Source organism: Dasypus novemcinctus, chromosome 8, assembly GCF_030445035.2.
Source record: "Dasypus novemcinctus isolate mDasNov1 chromosome 8, mDasNov1.1.hap2, whole genome shotgun sequence".
Lineage (NCBI taxonomy): Eukaryota > Metazoa > Chordata > Mammalia > Cingulata > Dasypodidae > Dasypus > Dasypus novemcinctus.
In genome coordinates, this window is record NC_080680.1 from 31158170 (window position 1) to 31181348 (window position 23179).

The following is a 23179-nucleotide window of genomic DNA, read 5'->3' on the forward strand; positions in this document are numbered from 1 at the left end:
CACTCCTTGCATGTTGAGCTCCCCTTCACCGGCGACACTCCTGCGTGGCAGGGCATTCCTTGCACACATTAGCACTGCGCATGGGCTAGCTGCACGCGGGTCAAGGAGGCCTGGGGTTTGAACCGCGGACCTCCCATGTGGTAGGCGGATGCCCTAACCACTGGGCCAAATCCGCTGCCTGCAGTTGCTTCTTATTTATAATCATCCTGAAATTTGGATCTTTATTAGGAGTGACAAATGATATAACTTAATATTGGCATATAAAGCATGCCTGGTGGGATGTGGTCCTCTCTTTCCCCTCCCTTCTTCCTACTCAGTATTCTGAATGTTTCATTACTCTTTTTCATAGGGCTCATAGGCATCCCTGCTGTCGGTCCTTTGTAAGTTGAGCAAGGTGTTCCCTAAGAACCTTTCCTCCCCTAGGATTCTGGGAGGGTGAGCCTTTTCAGTTAGCCGAAGCACAATTATTTGCACGCCTGACTGGGCAGTGGTCAGGTTTCCAGCTGGAGGTCCCAGAAAGCTTAGACATACCTCTGTGCAGAACTGTGGGATGCCTGGTAGCCTCTGGGCCTCTCTCTTCATTAAGAAGCTTGGCTTTCTGCTCTGTTTCATTTGTTTTTAGGCTTTGTTTTAAAGTCTACCGAGTTGAGGAAGTACATCTTCTTTATCTGTTCTTCCTGTTGTTAAACAAAATAAAATTCCAAACCAACAACGACTTATTCCTCTGGCTAATAAGATTGTAGGAGCACAGACATTACAAAGGAGCTAAAGTGATTAGGTTTTTTCTGAGACATAATATCAGGAAATGAACCACATAGAATATGGTGATCTCAAAAAGGAAGATGATGTGAATCCATTTAAAGCAGGCAGTGTGGAGGGGGAGAATCAGTCAGCTAGGTATTTAAATTTTATTATATATATTTTTTTTATTTAGAAGGTACCAGGGATTGAACCCGGGACCTCATACGTGGGAAGCAGGTGCTCAGACCACTGAGCTACATACACTCCAACACGTTGTTTTGTTCACATAAATCAACCCCCCAGTGGGTTGTTGGGGGTGTCTGTCTCTAGTCAGTGTTTTTCAAAATATGATCCATGAGCACACCAGTCCTGCAAATTGACTAAGGGGCAAAGGGCTTCCATAGTCAAACAAGTTTGGGAGATTGAGTAATATCCCCAACCCTAACCTGTGCTCATGGATTCCTAGCACCATTCATTACCTTATTAAAGGTTCACAGTTTTGCAGTAGAGACAACTGTTTCACTTTTTATAAACATCATTCTCCACCTGCATTTGACATTGACCTTAGAACCTATTTTTTGAATAAACAATCATTAAAATCCCAAATAACTAACATTCTTCAAATGTTCTTTGAAAGCACTCACATACACCCTGATTTTTTTTGAATCTTAAATAAATGTGCACATCTCAAAGAATCCCCCTTTCTAATTTCTTCTTTTCAATTATGACTTTGTATAAACTCTTTGAAAATAAACTGGTTATGTCTACATAACATTCATAAATATGTATATATATCCATATTATGATATTACCATCATAATCATGGAGGTAGTAAGTAAACATTTCAAGGAATATGAATTTTAAATTGCATCCCAAGATTTTACAAACCTGAAAGATCTGTAAGATTCTTTGTCATGGGCCTGTGTGATTACATTAATCAACACACTCTGGAGCATGCAGCATCAAGCATCTGTGACATTCATGGCACGTGAAAAAGGAAAATGGTAAGCAAAGAATGAATGGAAGAATATTTACATGGAAAATTACAGAGGTAGGGTGAAGAAGGGGATGGAGTTATTTAAAAAGAAAAAGTGCTTTAAACAATAAAAGAATATTTCCTCCACCCAAGAAAAAAATCCACTGTGTCAGAATAAGCAAATAGAACCATATAGTGAAACAAAAACCAAAGCGAGAAATGTATTTCCAGCAAATGTTTTTGTGTGTGTGAAAGGCAGTATACCTAGTAGTCATTTATTACCTTGATGAGTACCACAATGGAGATCAAGAATAAAAGTCTAATGACTGAAGAGCAAATTTAATAATGTCATAGTAAATTGATTTATAAAATCTTAATGAAAGAATAATATGCAAAAGTTTAATAAGCATTCTTATCTAATTCTCTGTTATATAGCACTTTTTACTTAACAGAAATTCTCTGCTTCATCAGTATCTAGTGCATTGTCTGAAACATGGTAGATAGCTGTTTGTTGAAATGATTAATTATTAATGGCAATTTTGAGATACCACAAGATTTCATAGTAATTACAATACTTGTGCTAGATTCTAACAACCCTATAGGGAACTATTATCCTTGCCTTATAGTTGAGAAATCTGAAGTTCAGGCAGGTTGAGTTACTTGCCCAATGACACAGGGTTGGGATGCAACAGTTGTGATTTTAGCCAGGTTTGGTATCATGCTACATAGTTGAAGTTACTCCTCTTTGCTCCTCTGGTTCTTGAATTATCCAGTGAGAGATTCCATTGTCTCCATCTAAGATCAGGATTAAGGTGATGTGGGAGCCAGGCAAAGAAGAATCAGTAGATCCCTACCATCGAAGGATTCCACGCACAGGATTGTAATCTTCACGAGGCACTTCAAACAGCTATATGACATAGTAATTTATAATTTTGCTGAGCCACAAGTTTGAATCATAAGTATGGAGAGGCTGTTCTGAGGGAATGAGTCACCCACCAAGAACCCAGCCGGCAGCAGCTCAGTGTGACTTTGCTGTTCTTTGTTATTTATGCAGTGATACTCAAAAAAAAAGATGCATCATCAACAACTGTTGCTCTGTGTATAACGCACCTGAAAAAAGCCAGCTGCTGGTATTGTGATAAAGTCAGAGAGGAAGATGCGATCTAAGAAATGACAGTTCTTGTCCAACTTTTCTATAGGAACTTTTATGCTAAGGGGTGTTTGGAGATTTGAAGACTTGGAGAGCCAATGTTCAGCAAGGGCCTCCAGAATGTGATTTCACATTTTGGGCAAATTAAGACATGGATGACTTGCCAAACTCACAGAAGCTAGTAGGTGTATGTAGCTTACTTTTCATTATCTGCGCTGGTTTTTTTTTTTTTTTTCTTTCCTTTTGCTTTTTAAATAACTAATAGTTGTATATGTTAAGCCCCTCCTTTAACTGTTTTATGTGCATTCTGTCATTAAATCCTCTAAGATAAATTCTATTATTATCCCATTTAACAGATTAGTAAAGTGAGGTAATTGGGAAACTGAGGCCAATAGAGGTTATATGCCCAAGGTCACATTCTAAAAGGTAAAAGTGGAATTAAATAACAAGCAACCTGATCCCAGAGTCCATCGTTTTACTTTGTGCTTCCTTTGAGTAAAAACAAGGCTGAGATCCCCTCTTCCCCCGCCCCCCCCCCCAGTTTATTTAGGAGATTATAATTTTTTCTTTGGAGTCAAATGCTGAAATGGAAATAAGCCCTGCCACCCCCATCCCCCAAAAAGTGGGAAGATGTGTGCCTTGATATCTGACGGTGGTTCTGCCTTGAGGCCTTGTGTGTGTTGAGGCTTTTTTCAAAAAGAGTCTTAATGAGTTGAATGCCTGTGTCTAAGGACTTGGACAAACGTGGAAGTTAACGTTTAGTTTACCACTTCTGGGGTGTAGGAACTGGAATAGGTGTGAGATTCCATCCTAAAGCCACCTCGAGCTGTTAATTGATATTTGAAAATCCTTCCAAAGTGACTCTAAGATCTTTTTTATTTCAGCTGAAGGCTTGGTCTTCTGTGGGCATGGGAAGGCCCACTATGGTGAGAACTCAGTTCTTCCCTTTGCAGAGGCAACCGTGGAAATATCCACACATCTCCGATTGACCTGACTTTTATGTCCACCAATTCATGAAAACAAGGCATTGCCACATTTGCACATCTTGTGGTTTTCATGTGGTCTTTCCCTAGAACGCTGCCAAAACTGCTGAGAGTAGCTACTTAGTTTCCACAATGTTCCCTCTAAGGCCTGCCACCAGCTTACTAAGAATTCTGAAAGCTAGCATTCATCATTAAATATTTCCATCCAGCTCAACTGTAAGTTAAAATGAAATAGAATTATGTTTCACATTTTATTTTTATAATTAGCCCATACCTGTTTTGCTTTTCTTTGCAGTGTTCAAAATAAAAAAGATAGTCAGTTGTAATGGACTTGTTATTTCTAATATTATTAGAAATGACATCTTTTCATCATAGTCTTTTTCATTAGTAGTTTAATTTGGCGTTATTTCTTGTCATTTTTCTACTATTAAAATTTGACATTTGGACAAATAAAAAACAGCTGAATTCATGTTTTTTACTCTAATATACTGAAAAATATTTCTTTATATACAGAATACTTTTTAAAAAATTGAAATGATTGTAGCCACTTCAGTTGGGGACATTTATATAGGCAATTAAAATATTCTGTGTATATTTTGTAAAACACTGCCATACTTTTAAATAACAATCTCAGATGTAAGCTCTTACATGAATGCAAATTATGATTGATTATATTTGAATGTCATTTTCCACAACAGCAAAGACAGAATTAAACAACAATGTGAGGAGGCAGTGAACATAACTTAGAAATTCTGGCCTGAACAAAGACAATATTCTTTCATAGATGGTGGAGGTGGACTGCTGAGTTACGGGTTCGTAGCTAAGACCAATATTATATAACTTTTACTGTGGAGGTTAATTTGAATTAAGAATCAACATGAAACTTCCTCACTAGAGTAGCTTTTTCATAGTCAAAAGAAAGCATCATGTTTACTGTGTCTCATGAACATTTATTTGCGCTGCTATTCCTCCTTGGAAGCGTTAAGCATCCTCATCTCCACCTTTATTCTCTCGTTTGACCATCTCAGTCCTGACTAAGTTCTACTTGCTCACTCTTCTGGAGCTTTTCTTGCTCACGTACTTAACTGTGCTCTGCTCTATATTGTCAGATATTGTCTGAAATAGTAAGGTCTTATCTCAGCAGATAATATATAGCTCCTAGAGGGCCAGTGCCATGACTCCTTGGTGTTCTCTGCATTGCAGATGTATTTATTATATATACGTAATTTCACAGTTTTATGGCTAGATCCTAGAGAAGTAACTTGGTCCAACTGACTCATTATATGAACAAGGAAAATTAAGTTCTATAAAAGTAATTTCTCCTACGTGTCAAGGCTAGTGTTATGGCTAAAGCGAGGACTAGAAGAGTAGATGCCTTAATTTCCAGTTTAAAACAGTTTCCACTCTTCTCTCCTCCCTTGCATCTTTCATTCATTCAACAAATGTTTACTGAGCATTTACCAGGAATCAGGTATTCTGGGCCATGAGAATGAAATGGCTTATACATTGATTAGGGAAGAAGATATTAATAAATATCACATGAATGCATGTGAACTAACTCCTGAAATCAGTGCTGTAAGGATTATGTTGTTCTGTGGTAATTGGTAGTAGATGGAATACTTCTTTGAGAAACTGACTTTGACTTGGCATTGTATTTATGTTTTATATGAACCTTTTAAGTGCAATTAAGTTTGACAAACTTTGTTGTACACTCATTCACTTTGTGCTGGTCCCCAAAGGAAGTTAGAGTTAGAAAGCCACAACCCTTCCCTCGGTATACAATCTAAAGAATAAGTCAAGATATAACTATTAACATAAAGAAAAATGTAGAAGTTCTGTGGTTCAAAGGCTGCAAGGATCATAGGTTTTTAGAGAGGAGGCAAATCAAAGAGTTTTCTCCAAGAAATGACATGCTAAAGCCCCTGAACAAAAGCTAGAGAAGGTATGGAATGGAAGAGGGAAGGTATTCCAGGTATAAGGACAAGCAAGCAGGGATAGATGAAGGTGGGACATTATGGGAGTTTGCAGGCAATTGGAAGTCGTCTCATTTTTACAGGAGCAGGCTGTTTGTGAAAGTAACAACTTTATACACTCTTAAGAATGTTGTCTTTTTTTAAATACCCTTATAGCCAACTGGAATTAAAAGGTGGAAATACAAATACTTCTCCTTATTCCTATTCCCAGGACATATAATCCTGTGCTTTGTTTGGTTGCCATCTATACGGTCTCTTTCCATTTTGGCAGGAACTATGTCTAATTCTGTGAATGCTATATTGCCTAGCACCTCATTGGGTGTCCAATAAACATTTAATCATAATCGTGAAAAGTGTCTGGTATGTTGAAACTGTTTTCACTGGCAGAAGCTGCTCCAGAAACAGAAAGAGAAAGCTTTCCAGATGACATGGTTGGACTTGTAGTGAGTGTCAAGTTCATTTTAGAAATAACTACCTACACTAACCTATGTCATGTTATGACTTTTACCCAATTCAGAAAGGGATTTCAACCATTTCTTCCTATGGATGGTCTGATAGTTTGTGTAAATATTATTGTATAAAAGTGCTGAAACGTTATTCACTCATTAGCATGTGTCAGCCAGTGCCCAACTACAATGTTCCAGGTTCTGTGCTGGGCTTGGTACTCAAAGTAAACTTAGAAGCAAATGGAGGAAATTTTTAGAACAAATGTGGCAAATGAGTGGCCCACCGTCCAACAAAGGCACCAATATACTTTATCTTGGATAGGGTCAAGACTTAAAATTAGGGATATTTCACAGAAAAATCCATAGTTTGGGCATCCCTTGAAAAATTGGAACAATGGGCCTACATCCCTAATGGCAACACTTTTTTAGAGCTAAAATGCAGCTACCCTCTTTAATTAGGTCATGGATTACTGTGTGCCACAGTTACCACCACTCCTTATTGCCCATACCCAGCCTGTTTTACCCATTTCAGTGTCTTCCTGACCCTTATGGGCCATCTGTTAATGACTTCTGCAAGCCCCTTCTCTAGCTTCCAACAGCAATTCTATGGCCAATCAGGCAAATCAGTTATGATCATAAAACCTTGCATCCGTGTGGTATTTTATAGTTTGCAGTGTTTTGCAAACATATACATGCATCAGAATCATCTGGAGGGCTTCTTAATAGAGGGATTGCTGGGCTCTACCCCCCAGAGTTTCTGGTTCAGCAGATCTGGCATAGGATCTGAGGGTTTCCGTTTTTAACAAATTCCTAGAGACCCTGATGTTGGCTTGCAGACCACCCTTTGAGAACCACCAAGCTATAGTATTAGAACTGATTGCCACATGAGGCCGGTGCGGCAGTATGTCCTCTACCAGGAAGTAACGTTTGGAGAGATTCAGCAAATTCCTCAGGATCAGAGAATATTAAGAAACATAGACGTAAAACAGGTTACTAGGGTATATTCAGCAGGAAACTACTCTACATATGTTCTCCAGGAACCACAGAATTCTTAAGAGAATCCTATAATGGGGAATCTCATTTAGGATTATACCAAGGATGATCGTTGTCACATCTCAGGACACAAAGAGTTAGACCCAGTTCATATTTGTTAGCAAGGGCAGAAAGGGCGGGGTTGAAACCTGACGTGAGACAACCTGGTGAGGTTGGCAGAGTGGGGAGGACCTCGTAGGTCCAATGCAGAAGGCAGAGCAGATGGGTCTGATGCAGCTCTTCGGTTCCCAGGAAGTTCATCAGGAGTAGTAATTGTTACTGAGGCAAGCGCAGCACTGGTGATAATTCTGATTTCTGAAAAGTGAGTTTCAAGCAACTGGGATTGAGTAGGGCCCCACCTATAGTTGGAATCAGGAATGGACTCTAGGCAGGTAGATCACTGGTGGGGGATAACAAGGCAGGCTTCCTGGGATCCATTTTCCAAGATTGGGGTTCAGGGTGGAGCTAGGACTTCTCAGTTACTAGATATGACTTCCAGAGTCACAGCAGCACTAGCAAGAAAGGTGATTTATTCAGCCTCAGTGTACGATGTTTCTTAAAACCTTATTTAAATAAAAGTCAGTCTTATGGCATGAGGCTTTCCCCCCTGACGGGAAGAGAAGGAAGGTAAAGATGGGGAGCCAGACACAGACAAGGCCTAACATGGATTAAATTTATTAAAATTCTATCTACTTAAACCTTTATAAAATGTATAATTAGGCCATCATGTGATCATAATAGCCATTCACTAAACTAGTTCAGCTATTTCTGTATAAAATCAGGACTGTATCACCAATTATCAGCCCTCTTCCTCTAAATTCCAAGATAGTTATTACATTTGCGTATTTGTATGTATATTGTGTGCATACATATTGCATTCGGTGAAACCTAGTTTGGGATTATTAGGCAGTGGATATATTCTGACTGATTGAAAGGTTGACTAAAAAGCATTTTTTCAATCTTGTTGAAAAAAATTTTTTTAAGTTCATCTATTTTCTGCTAAATGTAGATATAACAAAGATAAAAGAAAAAATTTATTGTTAAAAAATTGAATAGAGTCTTCAATGTGGTAATGTAGTTTTGGAAGATATAAAAAAATGTTCCGAAGGTTGAGGTATGATGGGAGGACTGTTATTGTTGTTCAGATTAAACCATTAATAATTAGCTTTTTTCCTAGGGTTTTACACCCAATCCCAAAAATGAACTGTAGAAACTAATCCTGATTAGTTGAAAATTCTGATGGATCCAGTTTCTACAAATACACATAAAACTCATAGGCTGGGTAGTACATTATGTGTTTGATTATAATAAACTATGAACATAGAGGAGAGAATTTCTACTGGTTTTCTTTAACCTTTAATAATACTAATTGTTTCAGGATTATAATAATCACCTAAAAACAGTCTTACTTTTAGTATGACATCCTCATTCTTTAAATGAGAGTTTCACACTACTTTTCTCCAGTTTCCTTTAATCAACTTTAAGTAGCCTCAAGGTTTACTCCAGGGCATAGGTTCTTAACAAGGGGTCGGTGAATTTAAACTAAAAAAAAAAACCACATTATTCCTGGGGATGTGTTGGTGCTGGTGTGATACATTTATTAAATAATACACAGTATAGTGTGGACTTAGTGAGGGGTGCGTGGTTTTCACCTGACTGGCAAAGGGGTCTGTGGAACAAAAAAAATGAAGAACCCTGCTCTAGGGGTAGATATTTGAGATTGGGTTTTCTCTAAGAAAAAGAAAAAAAGTATTATTTTCTTATAAATCAGTTTGAAAATCAGTGTACATAGAAAGAGATCACCTAAATTATGTAAAACAATGTGCAAACCAAAAACAACTTTCAGAGATGTGGAAGGGAATTAAAACTGCATTTTTTTTTTAAACAGGCCCATGCACAATTAGTTCGAGAAGTGGATGTGGAGAAGGTATCTGCTTTTGAGAATCCATACGTAGATGCAATAAAGAGTTTATGGAATGATCCTGGAATCCAAGAGTGCTATGACAGACGACGAGAATATCAATTATCTGACTCTACCAAATAGTGAGTATTCATCCAGGAGGCCGTTTGATCATTCTCTTCACTCTTTCTTCACTTGAAGGTTCTCTCAGATTATCATAACCCTGGCATTCTGTGCTGTGCCTGTATTATCCGATTCAAACTCCAAAGTTGCAAGTATAGATATTAAACTTGTGGCAAATTCATAAATCTAGACAAAATTTAAGAGACTGACATTATGAGTCAGGGAGAATATTTTTTGCTGTTTTTGCTTGAAAAACAAACCAAGGACTCTAGGAATCTAATCCCACCAACCTCCCTCCTCCCCCTAAATTGAAAACTAGCAATTCTCAAACACACTGTGATTTGAAATCTTGTAATAATACTTTTTCATACAGATTTCTCATCTTATTCATATGCTAGAAAACACCTACACACATTAGAACTGCAAACAAAAACACACTTAAGTATGGCTTCCTAGTTTCCAGTTTGCAGATATAAAGCCTTGACTGCTTTCTGGGAGGACAACTATTAAGTTTGTGGATAGGTTTTGCTTTGCATCAAAATTGTGTGTGAGTCTAATTATGCATGCATTCCAGGATTATTTTATGAACTGTCAGTCAAAATCATGAGTCCCTGGGAAAGATGCATCCTAGAGAGATCTGTTAGTTCTCTAGATTAAATCTTGCCTAACAGAAAGAAAAAATATTTGGCAATCATCAGATTAATGTAATCATTGTAGCCCACATTCTAGATAATCAGGCGCCTGGAAAATGGATTTTTTGTAGTATTTAGCCAGATTTCTGTCTACATTAACTACATTAGTCCAGCACTCGCCTCTTGTTTTGGTTCTTGGCAGACAGAAGAATGGGTGGAAAATATTCGGCAGCCTCAGGCTAGTTCATATGATAAAATGACCTGTAGGATGAGAACAGGTCCCTAGGGAATATAAGGAGTCCCAAAAGCTGAGTGATACCACTCCATAGCACACTGAGGATCTAAGAGCTGTGCAGCTCTGTTGAGTCAATAAAGTTGATCACGTTTTTACCCTAGTTCCAGACATTTGTGTAAGGTAAGTTAAAATTCAGGTCAGCCACGGAAACATTTGCTTGGTCAAAATATTTCTTTATTTCTTATGGTAAATTTGAATGCCTAATTCTGGAGTGTGCAAAAGAATGTGTTTGAGCACCATGTCTATCATATTTTAACTAACATTAACTCCCTGTGTGCCTCTAAGATATATGCTTTATTTGTTCTTTATTTTGTTTCCTCCCTCCACACCTGCACATTACTCTTTTTATTCCTAATCCTTCTCATCTGCTCTTCTGCTTGACTTCCCTTCAACCCTTTCTTCCTCTCTCCCTTGCCCTCTTCTTGCCTCCCTCCTGCCCTTCCTCCTGAGTTCTTACTAAATGAGTTTCTGGGAATACAGAGATGAAAAAGATGGATCCATCTCTTGTCTGTTCCAAATTCTGCCTCCTCAACCTTTGACCAGCTGTCTTTCTCTCCCTTCTGCCCCCTCTGTCCTTCTGTTTCCTTTGCCATTTCAAATGTCTCTCTCTCCCCATGTTGCTGAGTGTTTCACCCCCTGTTCCCATTCCCTCTCACTATGTCTTCTCCTACCTGCTGGTTCGCCCCTCTGCCCTCATCTTTGTTCTCCTTGAGCTCCTTTCCACTACGCACTTCACTTTGCTGTTGTAAGGCCCATCCTGGCATTTTCTGATGAATCCTCTGCTTCTCATTGTTTCCCTTCTAACTCATACCTTTTTCTTTTATCTTAAATCCTGCCTCTTCATCTTCTAGCCTACCATATTCTCTACTTGTTTACCTGTAACATTCTCCCTCCAGAGAGGGTTTGCTGTGGGGGAATCAGAGTACCAATGTCTAATAATCATGTGCTTATCAGGGCTAGGGCTCCTTCTCCTGGGAGAGATTCTTGTTCACACTGAGGACAACTGTATAAGCTATTATGGATGCATGCTTGAGATCAGTCTCCATCGCGTCTCTGATGGCATTCCATTAGTTTACATTTGTGATTTTCTAATCATATACCCATTAATCAGTGTGAAGATTGATGCTGCTACATGTGCTTGCCGTAGGGCAAAGATAATTTCATCAGACCCCTGTTGGCACTTTGATTCTGGGAAAGCCACCATCTTACAATTTTGTCAGCACAGCCTGAGTCTACTGTAGAAACTCATCTGCTCTTTGGGCATATCCCTTATGATAGAGCCAGACCAAGATGTAGGGGCATCTTGAAACCTCTTCCAATGAGTATTTAAATAACTTGACCTTAACCTCATGGTCAAAATTATATATACATTTATAAGAGAAATTGATTTTGTAAGTAATGTATGTATTTACCAGTGTGTGTATGTGCATACATCTAATTCTTTTTTGGGGTTGAATTGGTGTTCAACTACTGAACTACACTGGCTCCCCCAAGCTGGATTTTTCTTTTGTTTGTTGTTTTATTTTTTTAGGAGGTACCAGGGATCAAAACCAGAAACAGGTGTTCAATCACTTAAGCTACATCTACTTCCTAACATAATTCTTTTTTAACCATATTTTTATGCTGAAGTAATAAAGTTAAATTGTAATATGTCAATACATCCCTAGACTTTCAGTATGCACGTCTTTAAAAATGTCTTAATCATTTTGATGTCTGGTCAGATTTCCCATATTCTCCCAAAATATCCTATAGAGGTCATTTGATTTTAGAACCACATATTTCATCTGGTTGTTATGTCCCTTACACCTTTTTTAACATGGCAGAGTTTTGTATTACACTGGCATGTCAAAAGGATCAGCCAGGTTTTCCTGTACAGTGTCCTATCTTCTGGATTTGTCTGATTGCTACCTCCTAGTGTGATTTAGCTTGCTCCTCTATCTCTTGTATTTTGTACAAAATGGAAGTTACATTTTACAGTTCTAATTAGATTCAAGTTAAACATTGTGACTAGAATGCATTATAGGTTTTGCTGTATACTTAGTCATACCAGGGGACATTACTACCATGTTTACCCATCATTGGTGAATTTAAGATTCACCACAGTATTAGGGTAGTGAAGCCCTCCAATATAAAGTCGTATTTCTCTACTTGCCACCAAAAGCAGTCTGTGTAATGTTACTTTGTCACTGAGTGATTTCCAGTTCTCCGTCACCTCTTCAAGAATTGATGGAGGGAAGCAGATGTGGCTCAAGTGATAAGGCCTCTGCCTACCGTATGGGAGGACCTGGGTTCAATCCCTGGGGCCTCCTGGTGGAAAAAACAAACACACACACAGTAATGTCAGGTATTATTAATAGAGAAAAATATGGGAAGGGGTAGAGGTGGAGTATATAGGAATCCCCATAGTTTTGATGTAACTTTTATGCAATCAAACCTTCTCTATAAATAAAGTTTATTATATAGGAACAAATTTGATGATTCACTTTTACTAATTGGTTTATGTTTATTCACCAGTATTCTGTGAAATAGAAGGTTCTCTCCTCAACTGATGCTATTTGGTTACCCTGAAATACAGTTCCTACTGGGAAGGTATATACTTCAATCTTTTTGTTTAAGTTGTTAATTTGTTACTTGGCCTAAGGCAAGAGTATAATTTATCATCCAAACCAGGACACTTTGAGAAAGAAAGAGTTGCTGTTAATACTTACACTGAACTAGCAAGTATGCACTGGGCATCTCCTGGACAAGTGGGGACATCTGGTCACCTCAGGGAGTATTTTCCCCCCAGTTTCTCTAGAAGGCTTTGTTTACTTCAAGGGGAGTAGAATCAATCTACTCCTGGGGGTTATATAAGGGACTTTATGTAGAAACCTGTGACAGCAGGTCCCATGTTTCTGATTTCTTCCAGGATGTTTAGTGCTCTGTAGAGAGCAGTGCCCAAGCCACTGCCTAGCTGATCTACCTCCAATCCCAATGCCAGCAAGCCCGAGTATGAGAGTCTCCTCTTTCTTCCTGGTCTTAGTCCTGGGACACTTTTCTTCTTCTTAGCCAGGAAAACCCTCCCAGCTTCTTGGATCCATTTGTTTGGGGCTGTGTTCCACCTCTTTCTCACTGTAGTCACAGCAGATGCTCTGTGAACTGCAGGGTAGCACTGGTGAGGGTGTATATCCTGTATATTATGCATCACCCATTTCCAATACTGAACTCATTTTCAGAGAGTAATTCAAACTGTATTCCAGATAGCCCTTATTCCTTTTCCTTTCTGACTTTTTGGTGTATGTTCCCCTGATGCATCTTCTTATATTTTATCTTGTCTCCTTTACTTCATGTGGGGTTTCATTGTAGGTTTTTTTTTTTCTTCATAATATAAAACTTTAAAAATACTTCATGGGAAGCGGTTGTGGCTCAGTGAATAGAGCCCAGGGTTCAATACCCAGGGCCTCCTGGCCTGTGTGGTGAGCTGGCCCATGCGCATTGCTGCTGCGCACAAGGAGTGCCGTGCCACGTAGGGGCTCCCCCGTGTAGGGGAGCCCCATGCTCAAGGAGTGCATCCCATAAAGAGAGCCGCCCAGCGCAAAAGAAAGTGCAGCCTGCCCAGGAGTGGCGCCTCACACAGAGAGCTGACACAGCAAGATGATGCAACTAAAAGAAACATAGATTCCTGATGCCTCTGACAAGAATACAAGCGGACACAGAAGAACACGCAGTGAATGGACACAGAGAGCAGACAAAGGGTGGGGGGATGAGGGGAGAGAAATAAATAAAAAATAAATCTTTAAAAAAAAATACTTCAGTATTCTGGACTTGCTTTCTTGTATAATATCACCACCTTACAGAAATCTTTCTGAACTTAATACCAACTGCTCTGAGAGCTATCTCTAGCAGCAGTTTTTAGTTTAGATTCAGAGGATACGTAGATATCTAATCTCTAACAGTATAAGCATCTGAAGCTGCCAGGCACATCTGCTTACAGGTGCAGCATAGCAGCTCTTCTCTCCAGTCCCTACTGTTTGTGTGATTCAGTACTGGCCACTTGCCATGAATACTGAGGGCAGAGGCTAAGCAGCCATCTCTTCTTTCATATCAGATGAACTCCTGTTTACCCATCAAGACCCAATTCAAGAGTCACTCTCTGAAAGCCTTGCCCAACACTTAAAAGCAGTAAGCCACTGTGACATCTCTCTCAACACTTTGTACACATCTCTGTTATATCTGTTACTGTGTGTACTAAAGTGTGTCTCTTCTCTACCCTCCGTGCCTAACAGAGACTGCTCATATTTGACCTGCACAAATGATAGTGGAAATTACCCTATCTATATTTCATGGAACTATTTCAATGGCCATGGTATAGGCACCATCTCTTTTTGACAATTATAGATGAACTGTGAAGTTTTAGAGCTGAAAGTATTCAAGCCTTTTTCCTACTGATTTTGAAGGCCTGGGATCTGAAAAGCTATATTATCAAAAAACAATAATTGCTGCTATTGAACACTTAACCATATGTTAGATTATGTACTTAGTCATTTACATGAATTATTTTTGCTCAAAGCTATTCAAAGAGGCAGTTAGTTTTTATCACTCCCATTTAATAGAAGAGGAAACCAGTCCTCAGGGAGGATGAGTATCTTGTCCAATGTCATGCAATTACTAAAGAGAAGGAGTTAAATTCAGATTCACTGACTCAAGAGGCCAGGCTTTTAACATTGTTAAATACAACCTCACAGAGGATGGATGGATGGAAGGAGAGAAAGAGAGATACTTGAAAGTTAGATAGATATTTAGATAAATTTTTTTTAAGATTTATTTATTTATTAACACCCCCCCCCCCCCAGTTGTCTGCTCTCTGTGTCCGTTCGCTGTGTGTTCTTCTGTGACCGCTTCCATCCTTAGCAGCAGCACCGGGAATCTATGTTTCTTTTTGTTGCGTCATCTTGTTGTGTCAGCTCTCTGTGTGTGTGGCGCCATTCTTGGGCAGGCTGTGCTTTTTTTCATGCTGGGCAGCTCTCCTTATGGGGCGTACTCCTTGCACGTGGGGCTCCCCTATGCAGGGGACACCCCTGCGTGACACGGCACTCCTTGCGTGCTCAGCACTGTGCGTGGGCCAGCTCCGCCTGTGGTTTGAACCACGGACCTCTTATGTGGTAGGCGGATGCCCTATCCATTGGGCCAAGTCTGCTTCCCTAGATAAGTTTACATCTATTATTAAGTGTTTTAGAAATCACTTACCATGAAAGATGCAAATTAGTATTAATCTTTCTCTATCAATGTTGCCTACAAGTGGCTTCATATTTATAAGGCTAAGAAGGAAAATTATATGAACTTTACTGGAAAACATACCAATGGATCTTTGGTTTTATCATTTTGAAAACTTAACTACATCTATCTAAGCCTCAATACTAACATGGAAGAAGTTCTAAGTCACAGAACATTTGTTTTTTTTCAACCTACAGAATTTTCTTTCCTATCCCCTTTACCCAATAACTTTTTCACTAGAGTCAAACTGGAGCCAGTAAGAATACAATGAACTGATTCAAGCTTCCCTTTTTTCCCTTTGATTAGCCAATTTTCTGGTCATATAAAGCAGTCAAATGACTCAAAGGAAAGCAAGGGTAGAAATGAAGAGATAGGAAATTCCAGAAGACAGAAAAGTAGTTTGGGATTAGTTTGCAACTGGATTTAATTTAGTGCTTTCTTCCAAACACTCTAAGATGCTGGACAGTTTTGTAGATTTCTTTAACTTTTTTGTTATTGATTAAAAAAGAAAAAACAAAACCTGAGGGCGCTGAATATCTTTAGATAAAAAGCACAGAAAACAGATGGTTGTAGGTTTACTTTTTTTTTTTTCTGGGGCTTACCACCTGCTTTAATATACTGAGACATCAGGTCAAATGAGTTCACTGCCTACAGTACCAAAAGCTCCCTGACATTAGCCAGAGAACACAGTTCTCAGTCACATTGGTATATGTGAGGAAAGTCTTCACCCTGCAGGCTTTCAACTAAAGATTGCTGTATCTGTGTTCACCGTAAGAGAGCAAATAATCCCTAATCTTGCTTTATTGAAGTTCCCTCCGGGGAATTTGGTAGATGAAATATGATCGTACATGATCCAGAGCCCATAAGTTCAAAGTACATGAATAAAGTGACTTTCTGGCATAAGTCAGTGTTGGGGTTCATATCTAACCCCCTGCTTACATTTTTAAGTGAGTCCAATTATGGCCCTGCACTAACATATTATGTACCATGTTGACGTTAAAGTAAATTTAAAGGCTAACATATCTACCTGATTTCTGGCCAATCCTTCTGAAGAGGTACCTTGCTGAAAAGTTGCCAACTGAAGAGTCAAGTACTTTGTCCAGAGAATGTTGGTGCTAGCTCATGTAGCCATCCTGATTTTGCTCTTTATCTGATGATTTAAAGGAAAATTAAGCCTACCCCATGGCTCCAGAGGCAGACATTGTCTGGTGAGAACTCTAGGTCAAGGCCCATTGGATTTGCATTTCCCTCTGCCATTCACCACCTCTGGGACTTTGACTAAGTAGGCCTCACTTCCTCAGACATGTCCAAGGATCTATAATCTCTAAATTCTTTTCTAAATTCTCAAGTCCTTCGATTCTATTACAGCAGGCTGCCTTTATCTGTAGGACATCGTCCTTTTGTAGTCAAGTGAAAATCTGGCACCCGCAGATTTACCTAGAAATGTAAAAAAGAGAGAATTATTCCCTACACAGCTAAATTACTGAAAATGCCATGATCTTGAAAGTGTTGTTAATCTTGAAAATGTTTGATTTTTTTTGAAAGTGACAATAACATGGGAGGAAGTCATTTTTTTCACTTGTGTTATATATTTACTTTTGGTTTTGTTTTATTATCTAATGGGCCACATCTTCTAAAAAACCTTTTGCAGTAGTAAAGCAAACAAACAAAATGCCTGCATTTGTCTTCCCCAGTGAACTCTGATGATCTAAGATGTGGTCCTATTCCCTTTTCCGAATGCTTCAAGCTGTTGGAAGTCAAAAGACAAGGCTTAGATATGCTTAGCTGCTCTTTACATTCATTACAGAGGAGCAGGAGGGAAGGGGCATGCACTGGTACCTGTTTGCCCTTTCATTCACTCTGCTCAAAGGGCAAAGTGGGTGTGGGAGACATGCTTCACTTTGTCAGTTTTGCTGTTCGCTTACATTTTGGTAGGACATTTGCTCTTTCAGTAGTTTTGGTCTCTTTCTCACAGTCCTTCCTTTCTATATTTTTTCCTCAGGGAGATGTTGTACCCAGCTAAAACCAGGGATGCAATTACTATAGAACAGGGTGCAGCAAATAAAGTTTTTGTAAATAGTTTTATTGGAACACAGCCACACTCATTCATTTATGAATTGTCTATAGCTGCTTTTGCACTCAACGGCTGAGTTGAATAATTGCAAAGGAGACTGTATAGCTCACAAAGGCTAAAATACATCCTATCTGATTCTTTACCAAGAAAATTTGCTGACTCCCATAGAAGAACAATAAATATGTGAAAGGCAACTAGTACTCTTAGCTTCCATCATTTAGATGGAATCTAGCTTAGGACCCTAGGGTTCTGAATTCTCTGAATTTTTCCAGTAATAAGCTTTAAAGGACTGAGAGAATGGATTCCTTCGACAAGCCTTCCTAAATATTGCTTTGTATTATGAAGCTTTAGCTAGGAAGGGAGGTGCAAAGAACTCTAGATGGGATTACCTAGCAGCGTTCCTGAATGCCAGGGGGAAAAGATGTTATTCGTGACTAGAAAGGGTAACCAGTTGATCTGGCCTCTGAGAGCAAGGCTGATGGCATATATCTTGGCTTTTGCCCCAACATGGTGCCTGGTGCTACGTTGCAGCTGTTGAGGAGACTGGGGTAGGATTTGAAATAGAAATAGGACTAGCAGGCTCTCATAAAGAGCCTAACAGGGAAGCAGATGTGGCTCAAGCAGTTGGGCTCCCATCTACCATATAGAAGGTCCAGGGTTTGATTCCCAGGGCCTCCTGGTGAAGTCAAGCTGGCACGTGCAGCGAACTGGTCCGCACGGAGAGCTGGCCTTTGCAGAGTGCTAGCCTGCATGGAGAGCTGGCACAGGAAGATGATGCCACACAAAGAGACACAGAGGAGAGACAATAAGAGACACAGTGGGGAGACAATAAGAGACACAGCAGACCAGGGAGATGAGGAGGCGCAAGAGATTGAGCACCTCTCTCCCACTCCAGAAAGTCCCAGGATCAGTTCCCAATGCGCCTAAAGGGAAGTCAAGCAGATACAGAAGAGTACCAGTGAATGGACACAGAGCAGACAACGAAGTGGGGCGGGGGGGAGGGGGTAAGTAAATAAATCTTTAGAAAAGAAGAGACTAACAGAGCACGTACCTGACTAGAAGAGAACCCGCCTCCCATCACAGGTGATCCAACAGAGCCTTGCTATCACATATAACCCACAGAGTTAGTCACCTTCCTTTCTTTAGACTCCGTCTACCAAGAAGCCTTTGGATTTTGATCGGCTGACCCTGATGTTCTTCTTCTTTGTCACTCTGTCATCTCAATTTAAAGTAATGAATTGAATTTCAATCTATGATTAGTCCCTGGTAAGTTAAAGTAGTATGACCAGCTCCCCCAGACCCGATCATCCTTGGGTAAACCACCAAAATGCAATTTCTGATCCTACAGAACCAATATCCAAGTGCTCGTAACAGGAGACCAGCTTAAATCTACAAACTTTACTCATGGGTGACCTACTGATCACTGGAACCTCTCTTGTGTTTTGTTTTTTTTTAAAGATTTATTTTATTTATTTCTCTCCCCTTCCCATCCCCCCACCCCCACTGTCTGCTCTCCGTGTCCATTATCTGTGTGTTCTTCTGTGTCCGCTTACATTCTTGTCAGCAGCACTGGGCATCTGTGTCTCTCTTTGTTGCATCATCTTGCTGTGTCAGCTTTCTGTGTGTGTGATGCCATTCCTGGGTGGGCTGTGCTTTTTTTTGTGTGGGACAGTTCTCCTTGCAGGGTGCACCCCTGGCGTGTGGGGCTCCCCTATGTGGGGGACACCCCTGTGTGGCACAATACTCCTTACGGCAGCATTGCACATGGGCCAGCTCATCACACAGGTCTGGAGACCCTGGGTATAGAATCCTGGACCCTCCATATGGTAGCAGATGCTCTATCAGTTGAGCCACAACCACTTCCCTGGAACTTCTCTTGTGATCCACATCCTATCTGAGCTGTGGTTTGGTCATCCATAGCCTGCTTCTCTCCACTGCCAGAGCATAAGCTCCTTGAGGACAGAGTTTGTGGCATTTTTATCTCCGTGCTAATCACAGTATCTAACTTAGTGTAGGCTTTCAGGAAGAGCTGTTGAATGAGTGAATAAATTCTGTGCCTTTCCTATCTTTCTTCTCTCTCCTTTTCTGCCCATTCAAATTTCACAGCCTTTCTAAGGTGTGATCCACCCCCACCTCTCCTCTACATGTTCTCTGGTGGCTGCACTTCATAATCATCTCTGCCTTCTTATTGCAGTCATAGTTAGCAGCTCACAATTTGGCACTTAATTGTTTCTTAATTGTTTCCTTTGTGCTATCTTTGCTTCCCAGATAGCTTGACATCCCTAAGGGCAAAGGAGGTATATATATATATTTTTTTTTTCTTTTTTTAAGCGTATTTTGTGCCAGCTCCCTCTTCTACCTCCCCTACATCTGACACACACTGCATTAGAATTTGACATATACCGGATTTCCAATAAATGCATATAATAACTAGGTTATGAATATGTTAACCAAATTAAGCACTGCCATTGCATTTCAAGACAGGCAGACGGGAAGATATTGCTTTCATAAAAATTATGTCAAAATTGGTCAACAGCTTTCAAAGTTATCATGGCAAAGATGAATAAATTTATTATAAAGCCAAGGAGGCAAATCGAGGAAGGATTCTCCTGCTCTCCTTTTGATCTGTCTCCTTTGTTTTTAATAACAAGGCCAATTTATTTATTTGAGTAGCAGGCATGTGAATCTATTGCTCTGAGCCGGGTGGCCCTGGGGACTCCGTGACCCTGCGTTGCCCAGCCCCTTCTGCACTTAACACTGTGGAAGACATTCAAAGCAATCTTCCATATATAAGGCACAAACAATGCTGAAGCTGTTTACTAAATACACTGATGGGATTGTTTTTCTGAGCTATATAATTTAGTTTTTTGTTTTCTAAGGTTTATTTATTTCTCCCTACCTTGTTATTTACACTCACTGTCGGCTCTCTGTGTCTGTTCGTTGTGTGCTTGTCTTCTTTTTTAGGAGGCACTGGGAACCGAACCTGGGACTTCCCATGTGGTAGGTGGGCACCCAACTGCTTGAGCCTCCTCCGCTTCCCCGCACTTTAGTTGTAGAAGTCTGACTTTCTGGATTGATTTGGTTTTTTGGCAAAGGGAAATGGATCTGATTCCTTAAGACTTCTCTTTCATCACTCAGAATATTTTCCCTTGAGTCATTTTCATAAGCCATGGAACTGTACTTTATCTGCTACCACTGGGAAAGCTTCATTTTTAAATCTGGAATTTTGTATTAAGAACAAATCATTTATGGTCAGAATACCTGTAATAAATGCAGCACCTCCTTGATTCCTAATTATGTTATGGTGTGCCAGGTGAAAACAAAGGAAAAAGAAAGTTGACTACTCTACAAAATAAGCTCTTCAAGAGATGGAAGGTGCTTGTGTAATGAGAGATCCCGTGCAACTCACCAGATTCCTGGCTCAAATCAGCACCAGGATCTGTCAGATGAGGGGGACCAGGCTGGGGCGTGGTCCCTAATCCTCTGCAAGAGGCTTCCCCTGGGGGAGGGGGGCAGTGTGGCAGAACTGGTGCTTCTCACTCCATTCTTTTTCTTCCTTTCCCTTCTCTTTTACCTTTCCTTTTCCCTTCCATCCCTCCCTTCCTCCCTTACCCCCTTCCTCCCTCCCTCCCTTCCTCCCTCCCTTCATTTCCTTCATTTCTTATTTCTTTCTTTCCTTACTTCTCTCACTTTTTTTCCTTTGCATCCTTGTGCTCATACATCAGCTGTACCACAAGCATGTGTTTCTGGTTTCTCCTTAGCCTCCACTGCTTTAGGCAGTGTCAAATAAGATCTCGTGGCACGGTCTAGCTTTCCATTCCCCAAAGACATTCCTGTCACAATGAGGTCTTCTTAATTTTTTTTAATGAAGTTGACCTGGTTTTCATAACCTTCTTTTGAATAATTAAAATTATGAACATCTACTCAAAATCATTTTCTGTGCCAGAACTTTATCCTAATATTTAACTTGAGATGCAAACCGCAGCCACTCCACGGAGGCCTTTACACAAGAGTTGAAGAGCCCTGAACATACACCCACCCACACCCCAGACACACGCTGCTTTGAATGCCCCATTTATCTGATCATGGTTGGTCAGATTTTTACCAAATGTCAAAGATTTCTTTTTACGCTTACCTCCCACAAATGCTTTTCCCTTTTTGGCATAATTGCTGAGAGTTGTATGCCTCTAACTTTCATTAAACTTTTTAAACCCTGACAAAATGTGCATATTTTACTTGCTAAATCATATCCCTAAATTTAATTCTGTTTCCTTCATTTAAAAAACAAAATACTTGAATTTCTATGCTATTCTTAGTTTATATTTCAATTATCCTTCCAGTTAAAAGTAGTGAGATTTTTTTCTTTTAAACTTTAAAAGTATTTTTAAAAAGAAATTCTCATTACATGTCACATTGAAGCATCAAATAAATTGGATGGTCAACCCAAAAGTGTCATTGACAAAACTACTGTCAAAGTTATGTTCTTAGGCAAGTGGGTGTAGCTCAGTGATTTGAGCATCTGTTTCCCATGTACTAGGTCCTGGGTTTAATCTCTGGTACCTCCTAAAATATATATATATAATGGTTTTTAAATTTATTCAAAAGAGAAAATGCCATATTTTATTTTATTTGAATATATTCTTTTAGTTAAGTTTAAACATTTCTCATATATGTTTAACTATTTAAAGTAGAGGTTTAAATCCTATTTTTGAATTTTTTTTTTTTTCTGCAGTTAGGGGTGGTACCACACTTAAATGTATAAAGAATTTAACTGTCACGTGGTATAATTTTAAACTAATGGTCATGATTTCCTTCAGCCTTTCATGCAAATCAGTCATACTACAGAAGGATGTCTTGTGGATTATTCTTCCACAAAGGATTAGAAAGTTCATATATAGGAATCCCCTATATTTTCAATGTAACATTTAGGTAATCTAAAGCTCCTTTAAAAATAAATTTAAAAAAAAAAAAAAAAAGAAGGGTCATGAAGGGAAATCTCTGGGTTGATGGAAATGTCTGTATTTTCATTGGGGTAGTGATTACCCCAATCAAAACCCATTGAATTGTGCATTTTAATATCCATGCATCTCACTATATGTAAATTTTACTTCAATAATAATAATAATAATAAAAACAACCCATGAACTTAAAAAAAAAAAGACTGTTCAAATATATAAAATATTTGAAATGACTGTCCAAAATATAAAAACTTCGTTCCATCTCAAGCAGATCTCAATATTCCTTGTCTTTATATAACCCTTTTCCTCCCACAAGGTGGTAAACTCCTTGCATGTGGGGCTCATAGCCAGTGAGTCTTGATGCCCTCAGCTCCTACTATAATAACTCAGTCATAGGCAAACTGTACTGTCGAATTCCAGGTGACCATTTTGCTCATGCTAGGGAAGAAATTGGGGAACTTCTATTATGGGTCTCCTTGTTGCCCTGCTTTTCACTAAAAACCATCAGAAACCAGTTTCTTCCTTGAAAGAAAGCTAATGCTGGCTTAGAGAGCATTCCAAGGCGTGAAAACCAGATACTAACCAATAGTATAAATTATATCATTTTGTGGCCAGGACCTCAAGAAGATCAGGAAGCACATCT

General features: G+C 39.4%; 1 protein-coding gene across 1 annotated transcript in view; it reads left to right on the forward strand.

The window, feature by feature from the left end:
• Window positions 1-23179, forward strand: part of LOC101411610 (guanine nucleotide-binding protein G(q) subunit alpha) — a 308556-nt gene that overhangs the window by 200509 nt on the left and 84868 nt on the right. The window contains exon 3 of the mRNA XM_004477520.3: window positions 9190-9344. Coding sequence (XP_004477577.1) covers window positions 9190-9344 — 155 coding nt within the window. The remainder of the gene's footprint in view (window positions 1-9189; window positions 9345-23179) is intronic.